This window comes from Alosa pseudoharengus, unplaced genomic scaffold (assembly GCF_046254945.1).
Source record: "Alosa pseudoharengus isolate Yale_2024_CS ecotype anadromous, Long Island Sound unplaced genomic scaffold, YU_APseudo_1.1 YU_APseudo_1.1_scf_21, whole genome shotgun sequence".
Classification (NCBI taxonomy): domain Eukaryota; kingdom Metazoa; phylum Chordata; class Actinopteri; order Clupeiformes; family Clupeidae; genus Alosa; species Alosa pseudoharengus.
Window position 1 is genome coordinate 4,183,755 of NW_027468674.1, and position 22,507 is coordinate 4,206,261.

At 42.7% G+C, this 22,507-nt stretch overlaps 1 protein-coding gene across 1 annotated transcript in view; it reads left to right on the forward strand.

Annotated features, from left to right (window-relative positions):
- Nucleotides 1-18,820, forward strand: part of LOC143138682 (NACHT, LRR and PYD domains-containing protein 1 homolog) — a 20,449-nt gene extending 1,629 nt beyond the window's left edge. The window contains exons 3-4 of the mRNA XM_076299102.1: nucleotides 9,864-10,010; nucleotides 14,196-18,820. Of these exons, the coding sequence (XP_076155217.1) occupies nucleotides 9,864-10,010; nucleotides 14,196-15,378 (1,330 nt within the window). The 3' untranslated portion in view covers nucleotides 15,379-18,820. The remainder of the gene's footprint in view (nucleotides 1-9,863; nucleotides 10,011-14,195) is intronic.
- The last annotated feature ends 3,687 nt before the right edge of the window (nucleotides 18,821-22,507 follow it).

Here is a 22,507-nt window from a genome sequence, read left to right on the forward strand (position 1 = left end):
CATAAGGTAAGGTAAGGTGCTCTGTGTGAATGAGTGTCATGGTGATAGTGCAAATGAGTAAGTCAAACAGTGCAACAGTGCAAGAATAAAGTCTATATATCTATATATAAATAACTATAATGAGAAAGGTATGTGGCATGGAGGGAGGGGTTGTGCGTATGTGCTAATACAGCATGCAAACAGTGAGGCAGAAGAGAAATGTAAAGTGGCTAGTGGACAGACAGTTCAAGACATGGAGGTGGTGAAGAGGCAGACAGACTATGCGGAGAAGTCTATTTCTCCTCTTCCCTTAAGTGATGCATTAAACAGTTCAATGGCCCTGGGGACAAATGACTTCCTCAGTCTGTCTGTTGTGCAAGGCAGTGAGCGAAGTCTCCAGCTGATCAGGCTCTTCTGCTTAACAATAGTGCTGTGGAGTGGATGACACTCATTGTCCAAGATGTTGATCAGTTTGTTCAGGGTCCTTTAGTCAGATAGTGAAGTGATGCACTCCAGTTCAGCTCCCACTACAGAGCCAGCTTTCCTTACCAGCCTGTCAATTCGCTCCGCATCCTTCTTTGTGCTTCCTCCCCAGCATACCACTGCATAGAAGAGGACGCTGGCCACAACAGACTGGTAGAACATCCTGAGGAGCTTACTGCACACATTGAAGGAGCGCAGCCTCCTCAGGAAGTACAGCCTGCTCTGCCCTTTCTTGTATAGTGCGTCAGTGTTGGCTGACCAGTCCAGTTTATTGTCCAGGTGAAGACCCAGGTACTTGTAGGTGCTTACCACCCCGACATTGACCTCATCAATGGAGACTGGTAGCAGAGTGGGCTTAGATCTGCGGAAATCCACCACCATCTCCTTGGTCTTTGAAGTGTTGAGTTGGAGATGATTGAGTTTGCATGTATGTATGTATTTGCAAGTATGGTGTCTATAATAAGTGGAATTCAGTGGTTCCCTGTGATTGGTAATCAATGATTAAAAGTATGGAGGAAAGGAACTGTGTGTGTGTGTGTGTGTGTGTTTGATTGTTGAGGTAGGGCGTGTGTATGTTTGTTTGTCAATGGCTGCCTGTCATTGGCTGCAGAGTGTGTGTGTGTTTGAGTGAGTGTGTGTTCATGTGTAGCACTTTTCTGTAGTATGGAGTGTATCTCAACTTCACTGACCCCAACTAGATCGGCACGTAACTTGGGCGTTGGAATTGATGACCGACTTAACTTCTCTGAGCATGTTGCTTCAATTGCAAAATCATGTTGGTTTATCCTTTACAACATTAGGAAGATCAGACCTTATCTGACACAAGATTCCACACAACTTCTTGTTCAGGCCATGGTCATCTCCAAGCTAGACTATTGTAATTCACTATTAGCTGGCTTACCTGCTTGTGTAGTAAGATCATTACAGCTGATTCAGAATGCTGCCTGGTCTTCAATCAGCCAAAGAGGACACATGTAACTCCTCTCCTAGTTACTCTCCATTGGCTCCCTATAGTAGCCAGAATTACATTTAAATCTCTCACTTTGGGCTACAGGACACTGACTGAATCTGCTGCTTGTTATTTTAATTCAATGATCAAGATGTACATCCCCAACCGCCCACTGCGGTCTTCTGATGAACGTCTGTTGTGTCGACCAGTCATAAACGCTAGGTCAGATTCAAGACTTTTTTCCTCAGTGGTTCCATGTTGGTGGAATGAGTTGCCCAGTGCTCTCCGTTCCTGTGGTAGTTTTGGGTCGTTTAAGTATAAGTATATAAGTATATATACTTTTTTGATCCCGTGAGGGAAATTTGGTCTCTGCTTTTAACCCAATCGGTGAATTAGTGAAACACAAACAGCACACAGTGAACACACAGTGAGGTGAAGCACACACTAATCCCGGCGCAGTGAGCTGCCTGCTACAACGGCGGCGCTCGGGGAGCAGTGAGGGGTTAGGTGCCTTGCTCAAGGGCACTTCAGCCGCCGCCCACTGGTCGGGGCTCGAACCGGCAACCCTCCGGTTACAAGTCCAGAGTGCTAACCAGTGGGCCACGGCTGCCCCAAGAGGGGTCTAAAGGCATATCTGTTCAACATGCACTTAGTTCATTAAGTGCTTCTTATGCGTTATGGTTTGTATAGTATTGTTTTATTTTCACTATTGATTAAATTGATATTGTTGTTTATTATTGCTATTCTGCTTATTATAGTCTGACCAACATCTTAATTTGTTACCTGTTAAATTTAAGTATTATATTGTTTTGTATTTGTACGTCGCTTTGGACAAAAGCGTAACCGTAACCATAACCATAACCATCCGTATCTTTCAGTGATTACCTGTGTGTGTGTGTGTGTGTGTGTGTGTGTGTGTGTGTGTGTGTGTGTGTGTGTGTGTGTGTGTGTGTGTGTGTGTGTGTGTGTGCCTTTCCAGATTACATGTAAGATAAGATAAGAAGATAAGATAAGATAATCCTTTAATTGTCTCCCTAGGGAGAAATTTGCATTGTTACAGCGTCCAAGACAGTGAAGGAAAAGAGACTTACAGACACAAATACACATTCCTTGGGCATGCTTCCCTGCACCATACCTGTTTGAGCTCATTGGGGAAAGCACAACCACTATGGACAGCCATTTATCGCAGTAACAGACAGTCTTATCATCCTAGTACGCACTATTGCTAAATACAAGGGTAACCTTTTCAAATGGGAACCCACAGTTCTTAAGAATAGTTACATTGTCCTTGTGTAATGTATAAAAAACTGTATAAAAAAGTAGTCAGTAAAACATCTCCAGTAGTTCTAAAGTGCCTTGTGCTCTATTGGGGTGGTGTTTATTGTACAATCTAACTGCAGTGGGTAGGAAGGACCGGTGATGTCTCTCCTTTATACACACAGGGTGTAGCAGCCTGTCACTGAAACAGCTGCTCAGCGTTGTCAGAGTGACATGCATTGGGTGATGCTCGTGACCCAGCATAGATGTCAGTTTGGCTACCATCCTGCTCTCTCCCACTATCTCTATTGAGTCCAGCTTGCATCCCAGAACAGCACTAGCCCTCTTAATGAGTTTATTCAACTTCCTCCTGTCGGCAGCTGAGATGCCACTCCCACAACATACTACCGCATAAAAAATGGCCGATGCCACCACTGAATTGTAAAATGTTCTCAAAAGCTCCCAATGAACCCCAAGAGATCTGAGTCGCCTCAGCAGATGCAGCCTACTCAGTGCAGCCGTGTTGTTAGACCAGTCCAGCTTATTGTTCAGGTGAACACCCAGGTACTTGATAACCTGACCCTAGCCAGATGAATTTCGCTCCGCCTAGCTCCACTCATCCATCTGGAACCGATCCATTGAAGTGGTGCTTCAGAAGGCTGGGCCTAATCAAAAAATCCTTGCATATGATTGAATAAGCCACTTGTCCGTCATCTATTGACGTGCTACTTCAACCACTCACATCGAAGCCAACCCGTGACACTAATAACAGTCTCACAGTCGCTTCTACGCTATGTCACATCTATGAAACTCCCGCCCTGCGTCCTGATTGGCTGAAACTATAAAGTCGGTTGCAAAAATCACTCTCAATGGAAGAGGTCCCAGATGGATGTGAGTGAAGCTAGGCGGAGCTAAGCGGAATGAAATTCATCTGGCGAGGGTCAGGTTAGGTACTTGATGCCACCCTCTCAATCTCATTTCCCTGAATGCTCACTGGTGCTGAGAGGGGATGTCCCTTCCTACGGAAATCCACCAACAGTTCTTTGGTCTTGGCCGGATTGAGTTGGAGATGGTTCCTCAGGCACCAGTCCGTAAAATCCTGTATAAGATCTCTGTACTCATTCTCATCATCCTCTCTGATGAGGCCCACGATCACAGTCATCAGAGAACTTGTGCAGGTAACACTGGGGGGAGTTGTATTTGAAGTCCGCGGAGTAAACAGTAAAAAGAAACGGAGCCAAGACCGTTCCCTGTGTGGGCAAGTTACAGGACAGAGAGACATGATTAAAATCTCCGGAGATCAGGAGCAGGGCATGTGGGTGTTGTGTCTGTAGTCTGCTTGTTACAGAATGTAGTACATCACAGGCTACCTCAGCACTTGCGGAAGGGGGGATATACACCGCTATCGTTATGACGTGTGAGAATTCGCGAGGTAGGTAGTAGGGTCTCATGCTAATAGCTAATAGTTCAATGTCCTTACAACAGCGTTGTTCTTTTACAGTGATATGCCCAGAGTTACACCATCATGTAAATGTCCATACTGGTTAAGAAAGGCATGTGAACAGTCTCTAAAATAAGGGTAGCTTTCTATAGTGTCGTTCGCCAATTCTTTTAAAACGTGCATCTTTTTTTCTCTCTCTCTCTCTCGGAGGTAGCCTGCCCAGCATTTTCTCTGCTGCCAGCTTGTGCCTCCACATCGCCCAAAATGCTTGATTTCATTGCATTCTCTACATTTTTAGCTACATTTTGATGTACCACATCAGCTAAAATTTCATGTACCACATCAGCTAACTTTTCATGTACCACATCAGCATTTTTGTTCAGTGAATCCTTCATTATCGCCCAGCTCACCTCAGCTTGCCACCATTCACTCCTTGTCCTCATTAACATTGCAGGTAGAATTCTCCCCAGTTACATAGTCTCTGTCGGTTCTTGGTCTTGGATTTTGTGAAATAAATTTCTAAATATTTTTGAGCTCTTTGAGGTCTTCATCTCTCCTACCGTCACTGTAGGTCTCACTGAGGTGCTGGTTAATGACCTCACTGTAGGTCACTGAGGTGCTGGTTAATGACCTCACTGTAGGTCACTGAGGTGCTGGTTAATGACCTCACTGTAGGTCTCACTGAGGTGCTGGTTAATGACCTCACTGCAGGTCACTGTAGGTCTCACTGAGGTGCTGGTTAATGACCTCACTGTAGGTCACTGTAGGTCTCACTGAGGTGCTGGTTAATGACCTCACTGTAGGTCACTGTAGGTCTCACTGAGGTGTTGATTAATGACCTCACTGCAAGTCTCACTGAGGTGCTGGTTAATGACCTCACTGTAGGTCTCACTGAGGTGCTGGTTACACAACGTCAAGTTCTCTAACTTTTTAATGACCACCGTCATGCCCACTCGCTCATGAACTACACACAATCAACATCCAGTTCCTACACAATAACAGTCCCTAGGTGATTTCTACACAATAACAGTCCCTAGGTGTTTTCTACACAATAACAGTCCCTAGGTGATTTCTACACAATAACAGTCCTTAGGTGATTTCTACACAATAACAGTCCCTAGGTGATTTCTACACAATAAAAGTCCCTAGGTGATTTCATAGGAAATACAACATATTATATTTCACAGTTAACACTCACTGCAGGTCACTGTAGACAAGCTACGTTGTCTAGGGTGTAATGTTTAGCTGGTTGCTAGGCGACATCGTGGCACAGCATCTGGTTGCTAGGCGATGTCGTGGCGCAGCATCTAAACTAAAGCTACGTTGTATAGGGTGTAATGTTTAGCTGACCTCAGTCCGCAATGTAAGCTGAAAGCAAAGATCCAACTAACCTACACACTGGCCCTACGTGATGTAAAGACGTGGAAGTAGAACCTATCGTGTGTGGATGCAAGGTGTGTGTGTCAGCTTTAGCAGAGCTCCAGGGAGAGGTCACTTACCTGTGGCTCTCGTTGATACGATATAGCTCTCTCCCAAGATCTCCTGAATAGCCCAAGCATTGGCTCCTAATATTAGGCTGAGTTCGGTTTGTTTGTTTTTTAAAATTTTATTGTTAGGAGGATAACCCCTTGAGATGAAGCATCTCGTTTTCGAGGGGGTCCTCGGGACATGAGGCAAAGACAATACAGCACATGTACATTCACACCCTCTAAAGCTCTCCCTCATCCCACCTCGCCCACCACAACCACCCTGCCGGGTCCTTAGTGAAAACCAGACCATGTGTTAAACATAATACAGTATGACAGTATGACAACATTTAGTCCATACACATATGTACAGTATATACATACCGGTAAATACATATACACACATGATATAGACCTATATACGCACACTTACACCCATAGTCGCATATAAACACATAAACACAGGAGTAAAAAATAAGGACAAAAAGTATCCCACATGGTAATATAAAAAACAAAAGACCAGTCACACATGAGGAAAACATTTACAGGAACAGTTTACTTGCAAGTGAGTAAAGAGTGATGTTTTAAAGGAATGCAAAGAAGTGGCTGATCTTAGAGACCCAGGTAGGCAATTCCAGTCTGAGGGGGCTTTAAATTTAAAGGTACGTCTACCACTCTCTTTGGAGATGTTTGGCACAGTGAAGGAGGGATATTCAGTGTGTCTCAGTCTATAGCTGGGTCTATATGGAATTAAATAATCCTTCAGGTCAGAAGGATAATCAGTGTACACACATTTAAAAATAATCTGATACCAGTGGTACTGTCTTCTGGCTTTAGGTGATAATAAGTTCAGTGAGTCATACATTACACAGTGATGAGTAGTAAAAAGGCATCTTAGCACAAATCTGCATATATTATTGAACGCAACATTTAATGATTTCAGGTTTGATTCTGATGTGTTTTGGTAGACAACATCCGCATAGTCTAAGATAGGAAATATTAGTTGAGACACAATCCTTAACCTAAACGGTTGAGTAAAACCATTAATAGAGCGATACAAAATTTGTAAGTTACAGTTGATCTTTTTTACAACAGAATTAATGTGACACCTAAAGGAGACTTGTGAGTCAACCCAAAGGCCCAAGTATTTAATTTCATTAACTAGTACCAGTGGAGTATTATCTAAGAATTTGAATGAAAGAGTGTTATCTTGATTTGATGTAGCTGATCTGGTGGGGAACAGCATGCTGTATGACTTTTTCTTGTTCAGTAAAAGGTGGTTGGATTGAAACCACAGTTGAATGGTATTAAAGTTTGATTGCCTGACTTTAATTCAGAGATTGCCTGCTGCTGAACGTCAGTAGGATTTATTGTAGCAAATGAGAAGGAGCTACTAAGCTCAACAGCCAGACTAGAGTAGGAAAAGTTATAAGATTGTGAACTATATATAGAGGGGAAAATGTTGTTTAAAGGCATTGGCAACTGCAGAAGGATCACTGATAATATCATTGTTGACTTTGATTTTGGTAGCAATGCTTTTAGTAGAACTGTTAGAACTGTCCAAAATTTCTTAGGGTTATTGAAGTTATTAGACAGAGATTTTTTATAATAATTTGATTTAGCATTTCTTGTTTTACTTCTATACATATTTCTTAATTGTTTGTATACAGCCCCATCTGATGAGTCCTTTGACAGGTGGTACTTTTCCCATGCCTTATCTCGTTGCTTAAAAAGATGTATTAATTCAGCATCAATCCATGGTAAATGCACTGAAGCCCCACCTGTAAGTCAGTGCTTGCCCTACCATGTGACCCTAACCTCTCCTGACAGTTCTGCTCAATGCCACACACACATGGGTGGGGGAGCGTGTGAGGGGCTGGTGATTTGCCTCTCGATTTGAGTCGTGCCTTCAGCAGGAGTCTAACCTCACTGTTCATCCATGGCTTCTGATTAGGGAAAGTGATAATCCGTTTGAGGGTGGTGACACTGTTGATGTTGGAGTTGATACAGTCCAGAACGGAGGAGGCGTATGAGTCGATGTCCGTGTGGGAGTCATGGATGGCCTGAGTAGCTTTACAATAAAAGAGCTATAAAATGGTGAAATTATTATTAGACTATTTTTTTTGGACAATGTAGTTATGGAAGGCGTGTTTTGATTAGGCAAATGTTTAAGCTGTAAAGTTGATGTGTGTATGTCAATGGTTCCCTGTGATGAGTGAATGATGATGAAATGCAGTGTGTGTGTGTGTGTGTGAGAGCGGGATAAAGTGAGGGGTTGAATGTGTTGTGTGTTGACTGAATGGATAATGAAATTCAGTGTGTGTGTGTGTGTTTATGTGTATCTGTGTTTCTGTCTGTGAGGAAACAATGGGCCTTATTCACCAATATCTTTCTAAGAATTTTCTTAACTTTGTTCTTAAGAAGGTCCCACAAAAACTCAGATTCACAAAGCAGATTCACAAACGTGTTGTTAAACTTCAGAGTTGTTCGCAGTTTCGTTCTTATCATATTGAATTCTATTTCTTGACAGGGTGTGCCAATTGTTCTTAATTAGCATAGGTCAGGGGTCGGCAATTACGTTTGGACCCGGGCCAATTTTTTTTCAGACAATGGCATCGCGGGCCATAGCTTTTGTAATGGGGGGGGGGGGGGGGTTAAATTATTATATTATATTAAAATAAACATCATCTAACTTTTAAAATGCATTTAATTTAATTCCATTAAAAACGTTTATTTGCTTATGTGCGCTGTTTTTATGCCACCTGCTGCATCTCCTGTCGTCTCTCATGAAACAGGCGACTTGCCTAGCAACTTGCCGTAACTAATGTGTACAAATATTATTCTTTTGGATGACGTGTAAATGATTAGCTGAACATTGCTATATGCTAGGTATCGATGCAAAATGTCGTTGTCAAAAGCCTTGAAAAGAAAAATTGATTCAGAATGCAGGACCTACAAAGAAGAATGGAAGCAGAGGTATGTGTTGAGCCTGCCTGCATTTATTAATGCCAAGCCTATTAATTTAACGAAACATAAGCTATTTTTGACCTTGCCCACTGGAAGAGGGAGACAGGACACTTTTGTTTTGTTTTTTGCACAAGATTACGCGCTCGCGTGCCAATACCGTTCCGACCTGTGCGTCATGGATAACTGCAAGGATGTTCCACCTGTTGTTTTGTCACTTTAGTAGGACTATCATCTATACCTCAATAAATGTTTTGAAATTGATGGGATTGCTGTAGGCCTTTTTTTCTTTTTAAAAACATGGGGTTAAAAAAAAATCATTTATTTTTTATTTAAACAGCAAATTAACGTCATCTCGCGGGCCAGATAGAATAGATGGCGGGCCAAAATTGGCCCGCGGGCCACTATTTGCCGACCCCTGGCATAGGTAAACGCCCTGTCAATCCTGCAGGGCCGTGTGCACACAAATGGGCTCTATGCACGCATCACTTCCGTGTTTGGGTAAGGACTCTAAGACATTTTCAGTCAGCGAGATTGAACATAATTTCTGTTCGGTTCTGTAACTCATTGTCTGTGGGAAACGTGTGGAAACTGAGAATAGAGTTACATTTAGCAGACACTGTACATTGCAGCACACAGCAGTGGTGACTAGGAGTGATCTCCTCCCGTCTTTGAAATGACACTTTCGTACGGTTACACGTCACTGTGATATTAGGTAGACGTTAGTAGAAGTTACATAAATAAAAGACAACAACAATGTCCAAAATGAGCAGTTTAGGCTGTTTTGGCCACTAGCCCTCCATGGTAGCATGGCACTCATGTCTATGGGTTCAAATAAATTATATAAAATATTAATATTAAATCATGTTTTTAGTCAAACATATAAATGATAAAATATAAAGTTCCATTTAAATTCTATTATACTTTACACCTGCAGAAATTATTTAAAATGCCATAACCATTTATTTTGCACAAACAAGTCAGTCCTCAAATGTGCGTAAAAATGCTCTTGAGTGTTTGTAGAGACTGTTCTTACCTAAGAACAAGAAACATTGGTGAATTCCAGAATCTTCGTAAAAACTTCGTAAGTGGGTTACTTTTAAGAACAATTTTTTTCATAAGAACTGTTGGTGAATGGGGCTGTTTGTGTGTGTGTGTGTTTGTGTGAGAGAGAAAGTGACTGAACGATCGATGATGTGTATAAGAGGAGACTGTGTGGGTGTGTGTGTGTGCATGCATGTGTGTGTGTGTGTTCATTTTATAGTGTGCAAAAATGGATACACTAATGTGAGTGTTAACACGTTAGTAATCATTTGTCTTCTAGAGTGGATCGTCGTATCTTCCTAAAAGAGAGTCCAGCAACAGCAGCAGCCTCTGCTAGCAGCTCCCACTCAGATGCTGCAGAGCTGCACCTCAGAGACAAAGTCCAGCAGGACCCAGGAGCACAGCTGCTCTCTCTGGACACTCACACGTGAGTGTAGTGGAGAGGGGTGCACACACTCTCTTACACACACACACACACACAACACACACACACGCACGCATGCACACACACAAAATGCGCGCACACAGAAGCACACACACACACACCACACACACACACGCACGCACTCACGCACACAAACACACACACACACACACAGGCGCACACAGAAGCACACACACACACACACACACACACACAGGCGCACACAGAAGCACACACACACACACACATAGGGCCCGTCCACACGGAGACGCTTTTTAGGTTAAACGCAGAGGTTTTGCTTCGTCTTGGCCGAGCGTCCAAACGAATCCTGTAAACGCACTGCCCGAAACCGCACCTTTCTGAAACCTGGTCCCAGAGTGGAGAAATCTGAAACCGTAGCCCGTTTGAATTCGTTTAGACAGCGAAACCGCACATCCTGCTTGCGTATTGATAATGTCATTGCCACACCTCAGCTGCCCTGGACTTGCACTTACAGTATTGCCTAACAATACTAGTTTTCATACATGACATTACCTACGATTACACTCCGTAAGATAAATATCACAACTGGTGCTGCGCAGCGCCAATAGCTTATGACTTTGTGGACTGAACCCTGTTTTTCCCAGGTGTTTTTTTATGCATTTTAGCTACTGTCAGTGACGCGAGAGAACTTAAGTTATTAGGAAAGTGCGGTGTAAGTTTAGGCTACATTAATTTGTGCGTAGTGCCAGTGTCATTCATGTATTTTACATGTCTTACAACATATATACATGCATTCACAGTCGAGTGAAATCAGATATAAGCATACAAAGACGCTTAGAACTCACGTTAAGCCGATGGTAGCACACTGAATGCGAATGCGCGATTTGATGCAGGCAAAAGTATTGACTGTTACTAACGAGGGTTTTATAGCAATAGTATAAATGTGGCGACAAAATAGCCTAGAACTTGGGTAAGCCTTGCGTTTAGTAGCCTAATTGCGGTGAATCTAATGTGAATCACGGACTATCCTACAACCAAAGAAAGTAAAGGTGATTAGTAGGCCTACCTGCATTAGCCAAATAAAGGACGGGACTGCACTGCACCCTTCACAAACCGTAAAATAAAGTTTATTAGTTTTACAGTTGACTACAGTTGACAGTTCACCATCAGTCCACACAAACAATTCTGGTTTCCTTGCACTAGCCATTTGGTCGTAGCCTAATCTGTCTGTTTGTAAAGCGCAAATTTTGGTCAATTTCTGTAAAGAAACAGTGCCACCTATAGGTCTGGGGTATGAAGTAACGTGTTGAGTCGTGTTGAGATGGATCCGTTTGGACGCAAATATTCTTGATGCGGTTTCAGGGAAGACGGAGGAAAAAAAGATCGGTTTCCTACGTGTGGACTAGCCCATAGACACACACAAACACACGCACGCACGCACACACTGCATTTCATCATCATTCATCACACTCATCACAGGGAGCCACTGACATACACACATGCCAACGTTGTGTTAGACTTTTTGGTATTTAAAGGGGTGTGCATAATACTGACATGACACCATCATAACTATGACATAACAATGACATCTGTCATGAACATTAAGGAGCCATTATGAGTGTTAATGAATGTTTTCATTAAGTTTATGTCATTTTTAAAGTCAAGTGGACATTTTGTGGGATGTCTTTATTATGATAACTTAACAGTAACCATGACGACAGAACACACACACACTGAGCATGAGGTTCTCAGAAGGCAGAAGCATGGTGACTTAGCATGTTTGCTTTTGTGTGTGTGTGCGTGTGTTTGTGTGTGTGTGTGTGGTTGTGTGTGTGTGTGTGTGTGTGTGTGTGTGTGTTCAGATGTACTGTAAGTGTTGTAATAGCTTGTGCTTAATGTTTGGGAGTGTCTTTGCCATAGGCAGTGCTGCATAGCAACAAGTGTGTTATATAAAGCCCCGTCTCCTTGAGAATGAAAGGTTTTGAAAACGTTTTCTTTCCGTTTTTTCAAAGTGTTTTACGTCCACATGGCATAGTTTTCAGAAATTACCTTGTCCACAGGAAAACTCAAAAATGACAAAATCTGTAGTACACATGCCCTGCCAGTAGGTGCACCATGGCAGTGCAGTGGCTTCATGAAGAAGAGAAAATAACAACATTCTGGAGTTGTCATGGCTATATATGTGGAAATGTCTTTACGTTTGGCATTATTATATATTCTGTGGAGTAAGTTACACTGGAGAATCACCATTTGCTTGCCTTGTTAGAAGTAGGCAACCCTGGCCTTGCAAGACGAACAAACTTCCTATCCAAATAAAGGCAGAAAGTCCCTAAAATATGAATGAACGATGCCAAGGTAAACTTGGTTTTAAATTCTATCACCCCTTTAAGTTCTGAGGAGATTTGTAGGCCTATAGGTTATTGCTAGACCACAGTTCAATGACTCACTCCAGGAAATAATAATAATACATTTTATTTAAAGCGCCTTTCAAGTCACCCAAGGACACTGTACAATAAGACAAAAGGATGTAGACATAAGAGTAGCATAAAAATATCAGACAGAGACAGTATACAAGAGAACATAAGACATAAAAGCAACATATACAGGGACAGTACAAGTAGACAGTACACTTAAAACACACTATACATTCAGCAGGAGACCGATATTGCCAACAAAAGTAGAATAAAATAAAATAAAACAGTAATAGAGGAGCAATGGGATGGAGGAGGCAATGTTATGAGCAGGAAGGAAAAGCAAGAGTGAAAAGGTGAGTTTTTAGTATTTAAAGGTGGACAGGGAAGTGCTTTGACAGTGCAAGTGGGAGGGAGTTCCAGAGTTTGGGGCCAGCCACGCTAAAGGCCCTGTCACCCATGGAACGGAGATGTGCAGTGGGGGTGGATAGGAGGTGGGCATCAGTGGAGCGTAAGGTGCGGGTTGGTTGGGGTGGGCATCAGTGGAGCGTAAGGTGCGGGTTGGTTGGGGTGGGCATCAGTGGAGCGTAAGGTGCGGGTTGGTTGGGGTGGGCATCAGTGGAGCGTAAGGTGCGGGTTGGTTGGGGTGGGCATCAGTGGAGCGTAAGGTGCTTTGAAGACAAGAAGGATAAAAACATACCGCACTCAAAGATTCCTTTTAAATACAAAAAAAAATAAATTCGAAAATTCAATTCACTCAACACAAGTCATAAGTTATTCTGTATTCTAAAAGGAAGTGCATGGGAAATACCCTCCACCACCAGATGAATACAAATCAGATTCAGCAACTGTCTCTGCCACCTCTCTCCATGTTTGGGTTCTCCAGTTAGTGTCCCAGTACGTAAATGAACTCAGGGTGGTTATCGACTACAGTGCTCAACTGTGTCCCGGTGTTAACTGTTGGATACCAGCTGCAAATTTGCACCCAGTACACTCTCTTGATTGGCTGCAAATGCACCCAGTACACTCTCTTGATTGGCTGTTGGATACCAGCTGCAAATGCACCCAGTACACTCTCTTGATTGGCTACAAGTGCACTCAATACACTCTCTTGATTGGCTGTTGGATACCAGCTGCAAATGCACCCAGTACACTCTCTTGATTGGCTGTTGGATACCAGGCTGCAAATGCACCCAGTACACTCTCTTGATTGGCTGCAAGTGCACCCAGTACACTCTCTTGATTGGCTGCAAGTGCACCCAGTACACTCTCTTGATTGGCTACAAGTGCACCCAGTACGCTCTCTTGATTGGCTGTTGAATACCAGGCTACAAATGCACCCAGTACACTCTCTTGATTGGCTGTTGGATACCAGGCTGCAAGTGCACCCAGTAAACTCTCTTCATTTGCTGCAAGTGCACCCAGTACACTCTCTTGATTGGCTACTTTCTGCACTGGAACATTTGCATAAAAGCATACATTTTATTGGCTGGTGCCTGCAAAAATAATTGAAGTTTTTCTCAACCAACAAGCACTGTAAGCAAAGAAAAGCTAGACAACCACAATTCAATTCAGCGATGCATAACATAGCCATTACTTTCCTCTGTCTGAGTAAGTGTGTGTGTGCGTTGTGTGTGTATGTGTGTGTCAGAGAGAGAGAATGTCTGGAATTAAATAGAGGGAGTGTCTGGTCAATCTAGCCTTAACTGACCTGACCAGTGTTTAGAGGGAGAAATGTCTCATGCTTCTTTTTGTGTTCAAACTGTGTGTGTGTGTGTGTGTGTGTGTGTTAAAGGGAGGAACACCACAATGATGCCCCACAGAGGAGCTGTAAATCCTGTTCTGAAGTCCCAGACTCCAGCCACTGGGTCCTGGTGAAGCCTGAAGTCTCCACAGAGAAGAGCGTCTCCACCTACAGCCTGAGCTCTCTTGCAGGGAGCTATGAGTGCTCAGAGTCTGGTCTGCGCTGGACGTGTGCTGGTCCAGTCACCCTGCAGTACCACTTCATAGACTGGCATCTCTTGGCTGATGAGCTGCCCCACATGCAGTACAGACCAGCTGGCCCTTCGATGGACATCAAGCTCATCTCAGGAGACCTGGAGGAGATCCACCTGCCACATTTCCTCTGTTTGGGAGGTAGCCAGTCTTCTCTGAAGGATGCTGTGGAGGTTCTGCATAAGCAGGACAGTGGAGTGTTGATAGAGAAGTGTGAGCTGAGTCGCTTCCATGCCAGGCTGGTCAAGCCCTCCTTTTCTATCTTTGGGCCCTTTTACAGCTTGATTTCTCTCATCACTGGGAGGATCCATGCAGATGTTCAGATCTATCGGAGCAGCATATTACCCCTCACTTTCCGTACATACCTCCTGCCTGAAGACAGCAATCTTAAGAAGTTAGTGGAGGATCAGGAAAAATCTGAGGATTTCAGAGGACACAGACTCCCCAAGCCCCGGCCTGCGAGACATCTGCAGATGAATGGGTTATATGCTTTGAAGACTGGCTGCAACTCCACAATTCACCCAGAAGAGCCGATGGAGCTTAGATATAGCTCCATCGCTCCCAACTTCTTTGAGGTGTCTATAACACAGGCTTCTGATTTCAGCTTGGAGCTTCTCAGCTGTGCAGACCAGCAGAGAATTTGGCAAGCAAGGGTCAAGAAAACAGAATGTTTCTTGGACAATCCCAATCAGAGCAGTGACAACTCATCAGCTGCTGAATTCCTCAGAAGGCACCGGGCAAATCTGGTTCAGAAGGTGAAAAATGTGATGCCGATAGCCGATCAGATGTTCTCACAAGGTCACGTCAGAGAAGAAGATTACGCAAACATCAGGGTGGCAAACACAGAGCAGGAGAAGATGAGGCGGATGCTGGATTGTTGTGGGGCTTCAGCACAGGGGGCGCTTCTCAGTATCCTTCTGAGGGAATGCCCTGACCTGATGGAAGAGTTGGGACAATCCTTCAGAGGGAATGCCCTGACCTGATGGAGGAGTTGGGACAATCCTTCAGAGGGAATGACCTGACCTGATGGAAGAGTTGGGATTATAAGCATTTAGACTGTATCCTTCAGAGGGAATGCCCTGACCTGATGGAAGAGTTGGGATAATGAGCATTTAGACTATCCTTCCGAGGGAATGCCCTGACCTGATGGAAGAGTTGGGATAATGAGCATTTAGACTGTATCCTTCAGAGGGAATGCCCTGACCTGATGGAAGAGTTGAGATAATGAGCATTTAGACTGTATCCTTCAGAGGGAATGCCCTGACCTGATGGAAGAGTTGGGATAATGAGCATTTAGACTATCCTTCCGAGGGAATGCCCTGACCTGATGGAAGAGTTGGGACAATCCTTCAGAGGGAATGCCCTGACCTGATGGAAGAGTTGGGATAATGAGCATTTAGACTGTATCCTTCAGAGGGAATGCCCTGACCTGATGGAAGAGTTGAGATAATGAGCATTTAGACTGTATCCTTCAGAGGGAATGCCCTGACCTGATGGAAGAGTTGGGATAATGAGCATTTAGACTGTATCCTTCAGAGGGAATGCCCTGACCTGATGGAAGAGTTGGGACAATCCTTCAGAGGGAATGCCCTGAACTGATGGAAGAGTTGGGATAATGAGCATTTAGACTGTATCCTTCCGAGGGAATGCCCTGACCAGATGGAAGAGTTGGGACAATGAGCATTTAGACTCAGAGTGAATGCCCTGACTCGATGGAAAAGTTGGGACAATCAGTATTTGGACTGTAGAATAATCAAGATGGGAATGGTACTTTTGAATAAAAAGTTTCTTTTTATTCAAAAGTCATTTTACTATGCATATGCTAAGCACGGGATGAAAATGTGTTCTTGAATTTCCCCTTGGGGATCAATAAAGTATCTATCTATCTAAAAATCAACACTCAGATCTGTCCAAAATTATCTTTTTAATTCTAGCTTTCGATCATAGACCTTCAGGAATACTGCTAAGCATATGCTCAAAGAATGATTCAATTACTTTACTTTATGAGTGAGACCATTCAATTCAGTTTAATTCAGGGGTGTCCAAACTGCGGCCCGCCACAAACTTTAATCCGGCCCGCCGAGCATTTATTAGTTTATCATAGATCCGGCCCGCCACGCACTTTAATCAGGCCTGCCGTGGTTTAGGTTATCATAGGCCGCTTGCTATTCCAGCATAGACAACGTTGTGATTAACTTTAGGCTACTGCAAACTGCTTTACACTCTTCTTAGAGAGCGTTTACCATGTCAATGTCAAAACACCTTGTTACATCGAGATCCATTGCAGCAGATCTAACTACGTTATGCTACTCCCACGGTTGTCAAACTGGGGTACGTGGACTGATTTCAGGGGGTACGCGAAAAAAGATCTAAGTCATATGCCTTTACAAACGTTTTCTCTATCCCACGTTGGTAACTTAACTTCCGCATTTGCACTGCGTATTAAAAACTTATTTTCTCCGCATTAACAAAATATTCGAGAGTGGAGACAGAGAGGGTAGCCTAAAACGGCGTTTCTCAACGTGGGTCGCGGAGACATGCCAGGTCTGGCGCGAACTGACGTGAAAAACAAGTTTTTTTAATTTATTTTTTATCTGTAGCCTAGGCCCAGGTAGCACCCGATGCGCAATGGACGCACTGTGTTATTCATAGGGAAGCGCTCGTGTCAAGGCAGCTTAGTTAGTCCCGACCTGAATGAGATTTTGAACGAGGTTGTGAAAGTGGTGAATTTCATCAAGACCCGGCCCTTAAAAGCGTGTCTGTTCTCCGCACTTTGAGAGGAGATGGGAGCTGACCAAAAGGCTGTACCGTTTCACAGCGAGGCAAGGTGGCTTTCCCGAGGTAAAGTGCTGTCGCGTGTTTGAGTTCCAAGTCGCCTCTTCTTGGAAGAAGAGCGCATGTTTGAATCTGCAAGCACGTTCACTAATGAACATTTCTTCACGAAGCTGGCCTATCTTAGCGATATATTTGGAAAGCTCAATAAGTTAAATCTCCAGTTACAAGGCAAAGACAAGCACCTAGCAGGTAAGATCACTGCATTCAACAAGACGATTGTGTGTGAGATTAGGTGCAGATCTATTTTAAATCATTATATTCAGCACATTTGTAGGCCTATCATATGTTGACTAGCCTATTGATGAGATTTGTATCATATGTTTATGATCCTATTCACTATTCTCGACAAAATTGATAAAAATAAATATTAATAAAACAATTAAAAAAACTTGTTAACAATTGGTGGTGTTGGGGATACTCCGGAAGATCATAATGTCTCAGGGGGTACATGCCTGTTACTCCATTTAATTGGGAACGCATTTGAGCGTGCACAAGAGGGAGATACTGCGACAGGTTCCAGCTGGCTTGTTATTGTTGATAATTGATATCTCCTTTTTATAAGAAACTTTTAAAAGGAAATTGCGATGGCAACAGTAGTTTCCACTAATGACCATTTATAAACTGTGAGTCATAGGCACAGCACTAGCCATAGGCTAGTGTAGCTAGCAAAAGAGTCTTAAAGTGACAGTGCACCATTTACAAATTAACAGTATTTCTTATGAAATTAATTTTCTACAACAGAATTACTTTGTCATTTAAATTATACAAAACATTATATATGTATATATATATACACACATTATTTTTTTGTTGTGTGGCCCGCCGGCCAATTTTCAAAACCCAATTTGGCCCTTGAGTCAAAAAGTTTGGACACCCCTGGTTTAATTCTTTATTTCAGACTCCAATGCAGGATCCATAGCATAGTAAAGTATTTTGTATAGTGTAGTGTTAAGACAGAATAAATAGATTAAAAAAACAAGAGATGACAAGACCAAACAGGGGGGGACCCACATTTAGACATAGACATTTTTCCAATGTTTCCTTAGCTTAGAGGAGTACCTCAGGGAGCTCCTAGCAGGATTAACTAGAGCTTCAATAATACCATTACCTGAGCTATCCAGGCGGCACATACATTTGTACATTAAATTTCTCAGGACTGCCTCACATGATAACACACTGGAGAAAGCAAACAAGGAACTGGCACTGAACCATCTGGGTGTCTGCATCAACAGCCTCATAGAGTCATTATAGTCAAGTTTAAGCTTCTGTAGGCTGCTTGTCTACACACCACAAATAAGCAGTATACATAAGGTGTACAAAAGGCTTTAAGGCGAGACACTACAGGTGAATAGGGTAACATTTTAAAATAATAGACATCACCATGAAACTTCCTCAGTTGATTACTTACACAAGTATGAACAAAAAATGTATTACAAGTTTTTGAAATTCTAATGTTTAGTTATGCAAATTATGCATTATCTCATTAAATATGCGCAAATTTGCATATATTTTCGGTAGATAGATCTGAACATATGATAAAGCCAGGTACACAATTATTTTTTCATTTTGTTTGCATACAAGATAAAAATAAAATTAGAGGGATTTCAGGATATCTGCTTTCATTACCTAGGAAATCAGAATATACTGTCCATAGCCTTAAAAAATCGATTTTTGCCATATATTTTTGATTAAAATGTCACATAAATCAGGCCAGGAATGATTTATTAACAAATCCCTCTGTAAATATCTTCAGAATACTGCTAAGTGTATAACTGGAAAGTTTGGTGTACATAGGTGCTACATAGGCTGAGATGTTTCTACTGGAAAATGAGAAAAACTCAATTTGAGAAAACAGCCTTGGAACACAGCCAAGAGATTCCGTTCTCAGCCTAGACTCGCCTTTGAGCTTTCGCGATTGGTTGCGGTTACAAAGGAAGTGTCCATATTTGGATAACACAACGTCATGCAGGAAAAACAGAGCTTTCCAATGGTACTACACATGTTATGTTTTGTATCACGGTCGCGGTAGAGCATGAAACGTTAGAAGACTAACTTTTGGTGAATTTAGGAGAAATATACAGGCGCGAGTAGACAAAATGTAATGAAAAACACCTAAATGTGTAAATCGGGCTTTGTTGTTGTAGTAGTGTGAAAGAATACATGCTAACGTAGCAAATTAGCCCAAAATCTCGAAATTGACCAGTGCATGAAAAAACAATTTTTTCACCTGCCGTGTCTCGCCTTAAAGGGGTGGTTCAGGATTTTGGACATAAGACCTCATTTCCAAGTAAGCAAGGGTGATATTTATCAGTGGAGACCGTTTTCAACACGTTTCATCCAGTCCTTCTAATTGCAGAGTTCGCAGGTGCTAGGCTAGCGCAAGTCAACGGTATGTGCTAGCCTGCCACTAAAAACAGTCTTACCCACTCCACAGTACACCCGAGGCAAATAAATTATAACGCCAGACTATCGATGTAAATGTCTGTATTGATACTGTTATTTCTAACGTTATTCTATCCTTGCATTTCAACGATCACATTACATTTTGAGGGACTAGTTTCTTACCACAACGGAATTATACTTGCTCCGGTTAGTAGTACTGTGCCGAAAAGTAAACAGTAAAGCGCACTCCAATGGGGATACTTAGTAGTAGCCTTGGTAATATCAGTCCGCTGCTGAGATGCAAAATGACTACTACCAACTTCAGGGACCAAAGTATAACTATTGCAACGCGATGCGAGGGTAGTTGTATTTCTTACACTATTCTATCAACACAGACATTTACATCGATTGTCTGGAATTTGCCTCGGGTGTACTTTTGCTTTTTTAAGAATTTTGCTTTTAGCTTTCGTAATGCTTACTGCACTTCGGAATTCTTTTATATTCTTATATTCTTGTTTGTGAATTTTGTTACATCTATCCTTTTTATTTGTTTAATTCGTTTAAAATTAATAGTGTACATATTTGGTTAAAATCGATTCCTTATTTTAGTTTTCGAAACTTGTGTTGTTTGGTCCAATCGATTGTGCAATCGATTTTCGAACGTAAAGTGACAGCCCTAGTCACTGCACGTGCCTGTCGTTACACAATTATAGGGATAGAGAGAGAGAGATGAGGTCACTGCACGTGCCTGTCGTTACACAATTATAGAGAGAGAGAGAGAGAGAGATGAGGTCACTGCACGTGCCTGTCGTTACACAATTATAGAGATAGAGAGATGAGGTCACTGCACGTGCCTGTCGTTACACAATTATAGAGATAGAGAGATGAGGTCACTGCACGTGCCTGTCATTACACAATTATAGAGATAGAGGGCCAGATGTACTAACGCTTTTGCGCCCACTTCAGGCGTATTTGTTTCGCAACGTGCGTGTAAAATCATTGCGAGGTACGTACAAACAGGCCGCAATGATGTAAAAGCGCAAACTGCCTGTCGCGGGAGCTGAAAGTGGCAGATTGCGATTGTCATGTCATGCATATGCATTCATGGGAGGATCCAGGGGAAAGTGGGAGTTTAGCGTAAAAAGATGGGAGGGGAAGAGTAAAGAGCGCCTAATTATGTATTCCGCGGTATGTACAAAGACTCCTCCTGAAAGCGCACGTCTATTCTGCGCCTAAATACTTGCGCCTTGTAAAAGCAGGTGTTAATCCAAATTAAAGTTCAATGCTTCAATAAGAGAACCTTTCAAAGACAACAGAATCACTATTTAGAGCACCAGTTTTGCAAGTCTTTGTAGGCTACTAACAAAAGCAACATTAACTTTCACGTCATTCACTTAAACTTTCCTATGCCTACTTGCTAGATTTGACCAATTTTCCATAGCCTACGTTCACAAGTAGTTTGAGTAGAACTACTGATCTTAATTATCTCCCTGCTTGTAGACATCTTATCATCTATGGTATTATTTCATGATCGCTAAACGTTTGATTCTTTTTAATGTTGTCATCAGTTAACTTCATTCAACTGCGCTTGTAGGCTCTGCCATTCAGTTGTGGACGTTCGTAAATTGCGTTTATGGGCGGAGAGAGGCAGAGAAAGGCGCAGTTTACACCAAGGATTGAACGATTGATAAATACGACGGAAACTTGGGTCTGTCAGCGTTCGCAGTCTGCGGTTTGTCCATGGCGCTGATAACGTTACGTTCGCAAATGTACGTACATCTGGCCCAGAGAGAGAGAGATGAGGTCACTGCACGTGTAACACCACCAGACGGCTCTCACCAGATGGCGCTCTAGTGGCGTCCTTCCTTCACTGTTTCACCAGGTGGCGCTCTAGTGCCGTCCTTCCTTCCCTGCTCACTATGTACTGTATGTTTTACAGATTTTACCAGCAGGGGGCGCTGCTAGATAATTTGGGCCCTATGACAGACAATCATTCTGGGCCCCCTGGTAATATATAGTATTATTGGGGGGGCTCTCTGGGGAGCCCCTATCAGTGCTGAACCCTTAGAAACCCACCCCCCCATCCTCGCCCCTGTGTACCAATAAAGTCTCCAGATGTGTCTTCACTTTTATATGGAGTTTAAATATCCCAGTTGTTTTTTATGTTGAGTTGAGTGAGTTTCCCCATATTAAATATCCCAATTGTCCTTTATTCTCAGTGTTGTTTCTGCTCATTTAGCCGTCATTCCAGCCTGAGCTTCCATCTGGTTGGTGGCAAACAACCCACCGCTGTTCTGGACCACCAGTATTCTAACTAGAAAGATCTGTTCCTCAGCAACCAGTACAAAGTGACCATGTAGACCTATGTTCTGCAACATTACCAAGTTAAACATGCCAATTTACCGAATAAGTAAGATGAAATTGTACTATAAAAGGAGGTCTTGCTTGTTTCCATAGTATTAGCAGGCATTTACCATATCTGAGACTGACTTTATAAGTTATAAGTGAGAATGATTCTATTTTTATGGCTTCTGCTGAGAAACAAATAGTTCGCCACACATTGAATGCTACTTCAATCAAACATTCTTTATAATGTAGCTGATCAACCCATCTGCTTTCATTTTCAATGAAATCCACTAGTGAACAGAGTGAGAAGCACAAAACCCGTTGTCATTGTCAGCGGCCTGTTACACAGAGATAGATAGATAGATAGATAGATAGATAGGTACTTTATTGATCCCCAAGGGGAAATTCAAGCAATACATACAGTAGCAATGGTTCTACAGGAAAATACCTCCGACCCCCACCCTCCCTCCCCTTCTGCTATGTAGCCAAGATGGCGTCTGTTGAGGGCGAAAAGCGTTCCACACTCAGCTTTTTGACCGTTATGAGTGC